Genomic DNA, 12,480 nt, shown 5'->3' with positions numbered 1-12,480 from the left:
TATTAATTTCTCCCGTTCACAAAGGTTCCTTTCCACTCCTTTCAAACTAGCCTATCCCTGACCATCTGTTCCTTACTCCTACCTCTTCCCACTTAATATCTTCCTCATTCCAGTATTAACCAGACTTTTAAAAACATCAATTTGAACTTGTGTTAATTATATTGCTTCAGCACTAAGTATTTGTTATATCTATTCTTGTAGTTTGTACACGATTTTTTAAAAGTGAGAATCTAGGCATATAAATGTGTGCTCACAGTAAGGGAGCAACTTTTCAAAGTGCTCACATATCTGCAAAATGTGAGGGTTATTTTTACCTCTAAATTTTGCATCAATTTTGGGGAAAGTATTTTCACCTTGGGCCCCTTTTACAAAGCTCCAATAGCAATTCCCGCATGGCAAATGTGACACAGCCCATTCAATTCCTATGAGCTGCATTGCATTTTCTGTGCTAGAAATTGCTGCCATGGCTTTGTAAAAGAGGCCCTCTGAAAACTGTCTAATGAAAAAAAAAATTCTCACATACATCTGTGTCTCCATTTGTGCTGGTACCTTTAAAAGTAAAACATTAAGCATACGTTTGAAAATTTAAACTACACATATATTTGCAAATCCCATCCCCAGAACGTGAGTAAAACTCCATATAATACTAGATGCATGGCTTTACCTGTGGAAATTAATTTATATGGAGGAGTAGCCTAGTAGTTAGACCAAATCCCACTAACACTCCTTGTGATCTTGAGGCAAGGCACTTAACCCTTCATTGCCTCTGGGGACAAGGAAAAATACCTATTGTACATTAATGAGAAGCTTGCTTTAGGCTATTGCTGAAAAGAACTAAATCCAAATTTGAAACTGGCTCTTAAACTTACTACAGGTACACAATCCTTTATCTGAAATGCTTTTCAGATTTTAGAATTTTTCAGTTTTTGGAATGGAGATGTCGCCAGTGGCTGCAGTGAATCACATTCACTGCCTGCTGTGGCCCCGCAGCCTTTTCTCTGTTGCGTCCTGCCTTGCTGACGTTACTTCTTGTTTCCTCCTCAGCTAGATGCAACAGAGAGAAGCTTGTGGGGCTACAGTAGGCAATGAATATGAATTGCTGCGGCCACCTTAGAGGTACACCAATGCGAGGTAAGGTGAAAAATGGAAGTAATATCAACATAGAGCAAATTCTTTAAGGTGACTTTGGGGCCAGGTTTTCTTTTTGATGCTAACAGTGAGCTTCTTTTGTACAAATTAGTAATGCATCAACATTGCAAAAAAAAATTTCATTTTTTGGAGCTTTTTGGTTTTTAGAATTTCAGATAAAGGATCGTGTACCTGTACTACCGTACTTATCATTTCTTTAGCGCTGTTAGACATACACAGAGCAGTACATTAAATACATAAGGGACAATCCCTTCCATCTGATTACTGAACTGGATGTCTACAGTAAATGGAGGACCGATTAAAAATCTGAAAAACCTGAGGAAAATAGATAAATGTATGTATAATTGAAGAGCACTTTTCCAAAACTTTAGTCAATTATTTTGTCAGATTTGAGCGATGCAATTCAATTCAGACATCTAGACGCTCTACACTTTTTTTAGACATCTGCACTAGACTCCACTTATAATGCCTAACTTACTATCTTGAAAATAGCTTTCTGATCTCTATTTTTGCCATCTAACTACTATACAATGTTCTGAAAATGTAGTCAAACGCACACAGAATTTCACTATGGTCACACTCCCTGCATTTATCTGTGGTACACATTATTATATAAGCATCAGCACAGTAGTATCTGTCTTGATTTACTTAAATTAACAATGGTGGGTGAGATTAAGCAGGAAACCTTTAAGGGAAAATTAGGTTCTTACCTCGATAATCTTCTTTCTGGTATAAGGGTATAGGAGTCCTGACTGTAGGTAATATCCCCCTGCTCGCAAGTTGTGTGAAGAAGGATGAAATTTATATTCTTCAATTCCATCTCCTTCAACAGTGGTTGTAGTATCCCCTTCAGTTTGTACCAAAGCAATCGATCACCACTATAACATAAGAAATAAGAAGGAGAGATACAGGGAACATTCCTGACAATACATTTCTGCTCTGCTCTGTAAGAAAAGTTAATTAGCATATTACTTAAACTTAGGTGGAACAAAAAAAACCACCTATCAAATTGCAACCAGCACTGACATTTATTGAGCTCATAGAGTCTCACTTATTGCCTTTTTTTATTTATCTGACTGACAAAAGCAAATTTCCAGCTCTGGACACACATCAGTCCAACATAGGAAGCAGGTGAATTCCAGACTGATGGAGCAATGTGTTAGGGATGCCTATACCCTTTTACCAGAAAGAAGATTATCGAGATAAAAATCTAATCTTCCCTTCTGATGCAAAGGGGATAGGAATCCTGACCAAAGCAGTCTACTGAGTCTAGGGCAGGACAGATGAGCCTGCCCTTAAAATTGATACCCCAAAAGCGTTATCCTCTTGCTCTGCCACATACACTCTGTAAAACTTTGTAAAAGGTATGAAGACTGGACCACGTAGCTGCCCTACAAATCTCAGGTAGAACTGCCCGAGTCTCTTCCCACCAAGAAAACACCCCTCTAGTGGAGTGTGCTCTCAAGGAAATTGGGGGCTGTTTCTCACAGCCAATGTACGCTAATGATATTGCCATACAAATCCATCTGGAAATGGTCACCTTAATGCTGGCTTACCCAGCCTAGAAGCATTAGTGAGAATAAAAAAATTATCTGAAAGACCCAAAGTCATTGGTCACTTTTGAGATAATGGAAAATAACTCTGTGCACATCCAGCAAGTCCAACACTTTGCCTCTCCTCTTTAAGAGTCCATGGAATGGAATGTGTCCTGACTGACATGGAAGGCTGACAATACTTTTGGCAAAAATGAAGGAACTGTGTGAAGGGATACTCCCGCTTCTGTAAATCTGAGGAACAGATCTCTGCATGATAGCACCTGTACCTCCGAGACTCTTCTCACAGAGACAATGGCTACCAGAAACACTATCTTCATGTCAGATTCAGCAGAGACGCCTCCTGCAAAGGTTCAAAGGGCGCCTTACTAAGCCCCCTCAAGACGATGTTAAAGATTCCACAATGGAAACTGCCATCTTACCGGAGGGCGCAACCTGAGCGCCTCCTTCAAATATCTGGCTATGTCAGGATGCGAGACCAAAGAACCCTTTTCTACTCAGGATCTAAAACAGGATAGCCCTGCTACCTGCACTTTGAGGGACTCCACTGCCAGGCCTTTTTTGAGTCTTGCCTGCAGAAATACCAGCACCGCTGACACCGGAGCCCTTGATGGCTCCACCTTGACCTTCACACCACTGCTGGAATAACTTCCAGGCCTTTGCGTAGGCCACAATCGTTGTTAACTTCTTTGCTCTAAGAAGGGTAGCAATGACCACCTCTGAATAAACTTTCTGCGCTAGGGCTATGCACTCAAGAGCCATGCCGCAAGGCCAAAGCATTCCAGACTCTCTATGGGAACTGGACCCTGAGACAGGAGATCTGTATGCACTGGAAATTTGAGACCTATGTCCTTCTAAAGGCGCACCAGGTCCACATACCATGGCTGATACAGCCAATCTGGTGCCACCAGAATTACAAATCCTTGATGGTTCGCTGTCCCTCTGAATGACCTAGCCTATCATGGGCCATGGTGGAAATACATACAGTAGTCCCCGTTCTGGCCACAGCTGAACCATGGCATCTAGACTGGTGCTCCTTGGTTGTATTTGTGGCTGAAGACCTGATCTAATTTCTTGTTCTCCACTGACACCATGAAGTTGAATATCATCTGCACACTATGCAGTCAAAGGCCTTCTAGTATAGGGACCACTCCCCGGGTCTAAGGTTTGCCAGCTGAGACAGTCGGCTTGAAAATTGTCTACTCCCACCGCTTGCACTGCTGAGAGTACCTGCAAATGGTGTTCTGCCCAATGGAACAACAACTTGGCCTCCAGGCAAAGTGAAGCATTTCTGGTGCCATCCTGTCAACTGACATAGGCTACCACTGTGACATTGTTTGAGAAAACCCTGACTGCTTTGCCCTTCAAGGTTTTTTCCATCCTCTGTAATGCAAGATGAATGGCTCATAATTCCTGATGGTTTATGGACTACTTCCTGTGTGACGAAGTCTAGTAGCTTTGCACTGGTGACTGAGGCAATGTCTCCCCCAGCCGTAGAGACTGGCATCTGTTGTCAAAATTATCCAAGATGAAATACGAAGAGGCATGCCCCTCGCCAACGACTCTGGATGGACCCATCAAAGCAAGCACCGCTGGGCTTCCACCATCCAGACTAGCTGCTTGTGAAGTGAATCCCTCTACAGCGTTTAACAAGACAACAGAGAGTCTCGGAGAGGCCGCATATGAGCCTTCGCCCAAGGGACTACCTCTATAGTCACTGTCATGGATCCTAGCACCTGGAGATAGTGCCAAGCCATAGAAACTGGTCTCATTAAGAAGTCCAAAATCTGACCTATAAGTATCTGTTTGCGCAGCCCAGGAAGATCCAGCCTTCCTCCGTGTTGAAGCAGATTCCCAAATACTCCATACAACTTTTCCGGAAGTTGACAATCCAACCCAGGTCCTGCAATAGCTACACCACCTGGGTCACCACTCTTTCTTCCTTAGTCTTGAACAGGGCTCTGATCAGCCAATCATCTAAGTAAGGATGTACCTGAATTCTCTCTTTCCTGAGGTGGGCTGCCACCACTACCATCACCTTGATGAAGGTATGCAGAACCAGCCTGAAAGGAAGTGCGGAAAACTGGAAATGTCTCCCCAGAACACAAAATCTCAAGTACTTTCTGTGCTCTGCGAATATGGGAATATAGAAATAGGCCTCCGTCAAATCTAAGGAGGTCAGAAATTCCCCTGGTGCGACCACAATGACCAAATGCACGGTCTCCATGTGAAATCAAGGCACTTTCAGGGCTGCATTGACTTCAGACCCAGGAGTGGTCTCCAGTTGTACGAGTCTTTCTTGGGCACTATCTTGAGTACCTGCCCAAGCCTGATTCTGCAAGAGGTACGGGTCACTCAGAATTTGATTGCTTTTCTGGCCTTCTGGCCAACAAAACTACAAAGTAGTCTGCTAGTCTGTTAACCTCCCTCCTATCTGTGGAGGTACAGCTATTGACTTGGCATCATTGAGACTTTTTGGAGGCTGTTGCAGCATGCAGTCTGGAGGACTGAGTGCACCTAGCATTTCCATATCGCTGCTGAGAACCCTGAAATGTTCTCTGGGCAGAATATCCCCCAGAATACTGGCAAAAGCACCTTGAGCCACAAAAATGACCACGATTAGACCCTCTAGGAACATGACGGCTGCTGTCTGAAGAGTCTTAGGTCGATGGTCAGTCACACTGGCCATAAGATCGTTCAATCCTTTACCAAAAAGCATCTGTCCCTTAAAGGGAATCCTACTTAGAGTGACTTTCAAAGCTGAATCTCCTGCCCATTGCCTGATCCAGAGCATTCTGATCAGAAACCTTGCTCAAAACTCTGATAGTCATATAGGGCATCTTACATATTCAATCCCCGCCATTACCAGCTGGGGATAGACATCGCCATCCGCGCCGGGATGCCAACGGACTCTAGTATGACAGGTGCATGCCACAAAAGAAGCCTCTAAAGCCGCCTTAACTCCCAAGGCTAGGGCTTCAAATTGACACAAAAGGACTACATCCACCCTGTGATCTTTGCATCCTTCAAAATTATTCCCCCTTCAACAGATGAAAGTACGCTTGGTAACCTGTGCTTTCGGTGAATCCACCTTTGGCAATACAAATAATTGCTGAAAATCAAAAGCTATAGGGTAAAGCTTTGTCATTGTCTTAGTTACCCTTAAGGAGCCCTATGGGGTCTCCCAATGCTCTGTAATTAAGGATGAGAGGTCAGGATATGAGGGAAAAAATGTGGTCTAATCCTGGGCCTGTGAAGAATCCAGCTTTAATTTCCACAGTGTTTCAGAAATAAGATCCAGCAAAGCTGTCGACGAAAACAGATGCCATACTGTTGGGTCCTCCACTTGGGCAAGGGCTACTACTACCCACTAATCCACAGTGTCTGCTCAGGCCTCCGAATCTCTCACAAGGGAAGTTTCATTCTGGGACAATAAAGGCATAGAATCTGATCCCCAGTCTCTCCAGTGCTTATTTGACTAGACTTCAGAATCCTGCCCAAGGACATGTTCTGGGATATGCACATTTGTAAAGAGCAAACCTCCTTGCACAGCCCCCAGCGCTCCCGCAAACCCTGACAACTTAGGTAGGCTTTCCAAATGAGGCTCACAAAATCAGAGGTAAAGCCCTGATTAGAGGAACCCGAGGACCCCTTCAGGGCTTCCCATAGTCTCCTCTTAGGCTCCGTGACATCCACGCACATGCACTTTGCCCGATCACTATCCAGGGACTCTGGAGCTCTGGAGGGGGGGGGGTCCCCTGACAAAGTAGCCATCTGTGATCCCCCAGCCCTAGAGGTACCAGGAGAAGCTAAGCCCAAGGCTCCTGCCCCTCTCTCGTATGCACACATACTCTCCTCAGTCACCATCCAGTGCATATCTGGTATGAAATAGGGGTGTTGCAGCCTAAAGAGTCCATCCAAATTGATTTTAAGTAAAATTTAAGTGTTTTGAGCCAGATGGAGTTTTTATAACCAAAATCTGAAAGTCTAAAATAGCCACAGCGGCAGCATGGTCACGCCAAAAACGACCAGGAAAACCAAACCAAATGATAAAAAATTCTTGGAAGGGGTTTTTGGAGGTGGGGAATCCTATATCCAGCCCCAGAAATTATCCAAACATTAATTTTTAGACACCTCCCCTGATTTTCCCATAGGCTTCAATAGCCTGTACTCACAGTCTGTCTGGGGGGGGGGAATTGGGACTTGTATACCGCCTTTTTGTAGTTTTATAACCACACTAAAAAGCAGTTTACATACAGGTACTTCAAGCATTCCCTATCTGTCCTGGTGTGCTCACAATCTGTCTAATGTACCTGGGGCAGTGAAGGATTAAGTGACTTGCCCAGGGTCACATGAAGCAGCACAGGGTTTGAACCCACAACCTCAGGGTACTGAGGCTATAGCTGGTGCTAGCCTGTTTCGGCTCTCTCAGAAGCTGGTATCTGGAGAAGACACTGCCTCTATCAGCCAATTCAAGTACACATGCTGCATTCTTCAGGATGCCAGTCAGATCATGACCTCAACCCCCACAAATCCACGCGACAACGAGGAAAATGAAACCAGCACTCGCTAAAGCATGATTGGACCACCACAGGGGCCAAACAGCCTGCGCTCAAGCAGCTGATAAATCAGGTTGCAAGATAGCTTCCAAGGGAATGGACCTTGAGCTCCACAAGTCCTAGTTCAGGCCGGCCAGACAGGTACACCAAGTATTGCTCTGCTAGCTGCAGACTTCTTTCCCAGAATCTGCGTCCTCTCCTAGGCAGAGCTGCCCCAAGGCCACTGGGAACCTCTATAGCATCACAAAACCTCCAGATTAGGATAAAAAACCCCAAAATAAGAAAGAATGTTCATTGCAGATCAGAAATTCACCTTCTCAACTCGCTTGCACAAAAAAAATCTGAAAAGGTACTACAGCCATTGGTAAAAGAAGTCAAGTTGATGAATGTAAATTTCATCCTTCTGCAACACAGCTCGCAAGCAGGGGGATATTACCTACTGTCAGGACTCCTTTGCACCAGAAATAGCTTTATGAACTGATATCACAAAAAATTAAATACAAAATAATAAAATATAGGGCTCCTTAATGGTTTTAATTTTCAGATGTACAGCTGTTTTAACAAACCACACCCGATTAATGCTTGAGAAAGGAACATTTCTGAACATGAGCAGCCATCTGTATAACCTAGACACACACAACATATCTACATCAGTGTGTGCAGATCTATGCACCATATGGTTATTAATAAAGAAAATATAGACAGTATGTATGTGGAAATATTTCACTCACTTTTCTTATTGAAAGAAATACAACATTCACTAGGAACCAACACAGACACAGGAAGTAATACACACACCCAGAGGGACATGCTAAGCCAGCCTCACCTTTCTTTAATTGCAGAAGACACATCATATAAGCAATTCCGCCCTAAGAGAATCCTATATACTGTAAAACATCACGCCAGTTCTATTAAGATATTAGACTTGTATCTACACGCATACAAGATTTTTAAAAACCAGGTAAACTTTTATACTAAAGATACTTTATCCAGACTGGTGCTCTCTCAGATCTCTCTCTCACTAATTGTTATAATGTGAGCTTATAAAAGGTGACTACAGTCCACTTATTTTCAGGCAAACTTTCTCCCCATAGCTACTGTAACCTCTGCACAAAGTACTTGTACAGATGACTATGTTTCGCCTCGAGATTCCTAGAGAATGACACAGGGACAGAATTTGTCCCTGTTCCTATGGATAACCGCGGGAAACCATCCCGTGTCATTCTTTAGTATCTATCTCAACCTCAGTCCTTCTACATCAGCATTCTTCAAAGTAAGTCTTGAGGGTCAGTGGCTGTGCCCATTCATACTCTGATTCTTATGTGAGCCAAGTATAAGATAATGAACCCATTGTGACATCACTGATGAGGTTGGTTCTTAGGCATTAGTGGAATGACGCATTATGACATCACAATATCTGCTCTGGATACCAGAGACTGTCATTCTTTGGTATCTTTCTCAACCTCACTCCTTCTACACCAGCATTCTTTAATACAAGGCTTGAGGGTCAGTGGCTATGCCCACTCATACTCTGATTCTTCCCTCTCTCCTTAAAGAATGACATTGGGATGGTTTCCCACAGTTAACCACAAGGACAGGGACAAATTCTGTCCCCATGTCATTCTCTAATTCCTTTCTCTCTCATCTGGATTTATTAAGGCTTTTTCTTATCTTGTGCCTATGGGGCAAAAAGCCCCAGTAAATTAGGACCTATGGAAGTAATTCTGTAAACTGTGCACCAACATTTAGGTGCCATATTTATATAGACAGAGAGCTTGTAGAATACTATTGTAACCTGCCACTGGCATGCCTAAATGTAGGCACTATGCTGGTGTAAATAGGCATGCATAAATATAGCATTTATGTGCATAACATACAGTATTCTGTAAGTTGTCTATGCAAATGTTGACAACACGTTTGACATGTCTATTCCCTCCCCTCTGAACACCTCCTTGCAAATGCAGGCATGAATGTCATCTCTTTTCTATATATAATGGAGTTCTTTTCTCAATTTTTTAATTAGTGATTGTAAACTGCATTGAACCTTCTTGCATAGGAAAAGATGGTATATTAAAGACAATAAACATAAACATAAGCCATTATAACACATACTTACAGAACAGCGGTTAGGTGCGCTCCTGCCATTTGTACAGTAAGGGCCCAATTCTATATAGTCTGCCTAAAAAAAAGAGTGCCAACTAGCACGGTGCTAAGCGTGATTCCATGAATGTTAGGCGCACTGTATAGAATCATACTTAGTGCCACTAGGCATAGTAACTTTAGATGCATCCAATTTATGTCAAGGTTTTCTTCTTTGTTGCTGGTATTTAAAACTCTATCCATAAGTGAACCATCATTTATAAATCGAATGCTTATCCCGTATAATTTATCACGCACTCTTCGATCTTTAGCACAAGGATTACTGGTAGTCCCTTCTTTAAAAGTGGTAGGCACTAGACGTCATGACATGTTTTCAATTGTGGCCCCCCAAACTTGGAATTCTCTACTACAATATATAAGAGATGAAAAGGAACTCAGTCTCTTTAAAAATAAATTAAAAACTTTCCTTTTTAAAGATGCTTTTAGTCTCTAAAACAAACACTTTTCAAATAATGTAGCCAAGGCTTCCTTCCTTATGTTTTTTCCTTGAATGTTCCCTTTTCTTCTTTTCATTATATTTGCTATGTAACTTTTCCCCTTTTATCCTTTTGTGTTCTTGTTTCGTCTGTTTATGAGTCTGTTTTTTATCTTTTATATAATACTATTTGTATGTTTTTTAAAATGTTTATATATCTTATTGTAAGTCGCTTAGTAAATTATGGATAGGCGATTCATCAAATTAATAAATAAACATAAACATAAATACCTGGCTTAATTTACAAAGAGGCGCCTAACTTGAAAAAACACTCACGATATGCCCCTAGCCACCCCCATTTTTAGATTGGCACTTTGGAATAAGCGCCTACTTTTTACAGAATTGTATTTTTTTAATTAAGTGCCTAACTTTCAATTAACACTTCATAATTGGTTTAATTGGACTTAAGTGTTATTATCAACACCAATTAGGCCTATTAATCAATTAAGTTAGGCACCTATATGTTAGCCATGCCAATATAGGCACCTAACTTTATGCAGACTATACAGAATTTGTCAGTAAGTGTACACTTATCTGCATTATGGCAACCTGTTACAGAATAAGGAATTATGTGACTCTGTAGAATGGTAGGTGTATCTCTTTCACATTCTGAACTTGGTTGTGTAACAGAACCATATGTTCAGAGTAGAAAATGACACGGGGACAAATTTTTCCACATCCCCGCAGGAACTCAATTTCTCCGTCACGCCCCGCAAGTTTTGTCGCTGTCCCTGTCCCATTCCTGTAAGCTCTGCCTTAACCGCAACAAGCCTCGAACACTTATGATTTTAAAGTGTTTGAGGCTTGCGCAGGTGAGGATGGAGCTTGCAAGAATGAGGCAGGGCCAGGAACAGGAAAATAACTCGGGGGGATGGGATGGGAAAATTAATTCCCATCGGGGGGCGGGGAAAAATTTGTCCCCATGTCATTCTCTAGTTCAGAGAGCTAGTTCTGATATTAACCATAATCAATTATTATGTCTCCTTGGCATTTGTCCACAGTGTGCTAGGATGTCTGTCTTTTTTTTCTGTAATCAGTATCTCTGCTACTGTCAGTCCCTGTCATTCAGTGGTAGAAGGTTTATATCTTGTTTGATGACTTAGATACTTATAATAACACCATAGTATCACTATTTGAACACCTGTGATAAGGGCCAGTATTAGTGGGGTGAAAGGTGCCAGAGGGAGACCCAAAGTCTGCCCAAATGTGAAGAAGGCAGTCTGTGGGCTGGCTTTGTGTCCCCTTCCAAATTCCTGCCCTGGATCCCAGCATAGAGTTGATGCTATGACTGCATCCCAGGTACAGATCCTCTAGTACTGCGATTCAGGCAAACGTGACAATATATCTGATGCCTAACAGTTTGTGACTGGTGACAGAGAATACAACTCACTCTAACAGCAACACAGTCTAAGCTGCAAAGGATCTCAGGCAGAGGTTAAAGAGAAATGCTGAATTAGATACTGTCGGCCTGCCCTTGCTGCAGGGGAAACAAAGTATGTAGCAAGCCTTTGTAACGCTGGCGTCCTTATCCCTGCGATTCCCTGACTCATGACACGTGTGTATGCGTGTCACCCACCCTAGTGCCAGCCAGGGTCGTCTTTCAATGCGATTGCATAGCAAATCAGGCAATGACAATTGACACCCATCATGTGGGTGGCGAGAGATGCAGACAGCAGTCCTCTGTCTAGGTTGGGGAGGAAGAGACAGCCCACTCCGGAGCTCTTTAGCGAGACTACTGTCTTTGGCTACTACCGTATTATGCTTGCCGGAGTAGGCTCCCGTTCCCTCCCCATCCCATTCCTCTGTTCCCAGGCCCTATCACCGCCGCTGCTCCCGGCCTTACATTGTCTATCACCACAGGCTGGTTGGCGATGATATCGTAGGACTCCATAGCCTCCTCCCGCCAGTCCTGCGCCGCCGCCCGCCGGTGACTCTGCTCTTCCGGGACCGCAACGCCTCTGATCCCTCCCACCACCACCGAAAACACCTCACAAACCGCGCTCTTTCCACTCAGCCGCTACCGGCGCCGGACACACCTAAACCAACAGTGGCTGGGTAAAGCACCAATCACTACCCAAGTTGTTTAGAGTGACAGACATCTATTTCTGCTAAGTCAATGGGAAAGAGGCAGATACCGTCGTACGCTATTTTGACAGCAGACCAATCAGATAAGATTCAAGGAGTCGGACTTTTTTTTTGTTCAGGATAGGTTGACTGTCACGGGGCATGATGTCATGGTCCGTTCTTAAAGAGACAGTATAACAGGCGTGGCCTGGACAATATAATCTCCCGTCAGCTACTGAAAAGAGTCAGGAATCAATGGAGTTAGACCAGTGGTTCCCAACCCTGTCCTGGAGGACCACCAGGCCAATCGGCAGATTTGCATGCCTATCACTTCCATTATATGCAAATTTCTCTCATGCATATTCATTAGGGCTAGTCTGAAAACCCGATTGGCCTGGTGGTCCTCCAGGACAGGGTTGGGAACCACTGAGTTAGACGACTTTTGTTGATACATACTTGATCCTCCTGAATCAGATTCTAATCTAAACCACATACACCCACACACAAAAAAATACACTTG

General features: G+C 43.2%; 1 protein-coding gene across 1 annotated transcript in view; it reads right to left on the bottom strand.

The window, feature by feature from the left end:
* LOC117362031 (beta-centractin) overlaps positions 1-11,995 on the bottom strand; it is a 91,307-nt gene extending 79,312 nt beyond the window's left edge. Inside the window, exon 1 of the mRNA XM_033947764.1 lies at positions 11,740-11,995. Within this exon, the coding sequence (XP_033803655.1) occupies positions 11,740-11,787 (48 nt within the window). The 5' untranslated portion in view covers positions 11,788-11,995. The remainder of the gene's footprint in view (positions 1-11,739) is intronic.
* Between the last annotated feature and the right edge of the window lie 485 nt (positions 11,996-12,480).

The sequence above is a fragment of the Geotrypetes seraphini genome, chromosome 6, assembly GCF_902459505.1.
Source record: "Geotrypetes seraphini chromosome 6, aGeoSer1.1, whole genome shotgun sequence".
NCBI classification, from domain to species: domain Eukaryota; kingdom Metazoa; phylum Chordata; class Amphibia; order Gymnophiona; family Dermophiidae; genus Geotrypetes; species Geotrypetes seraphini.
This window is presented reverse-complemented; position numbering and strand designations above follow the sequence as displayed.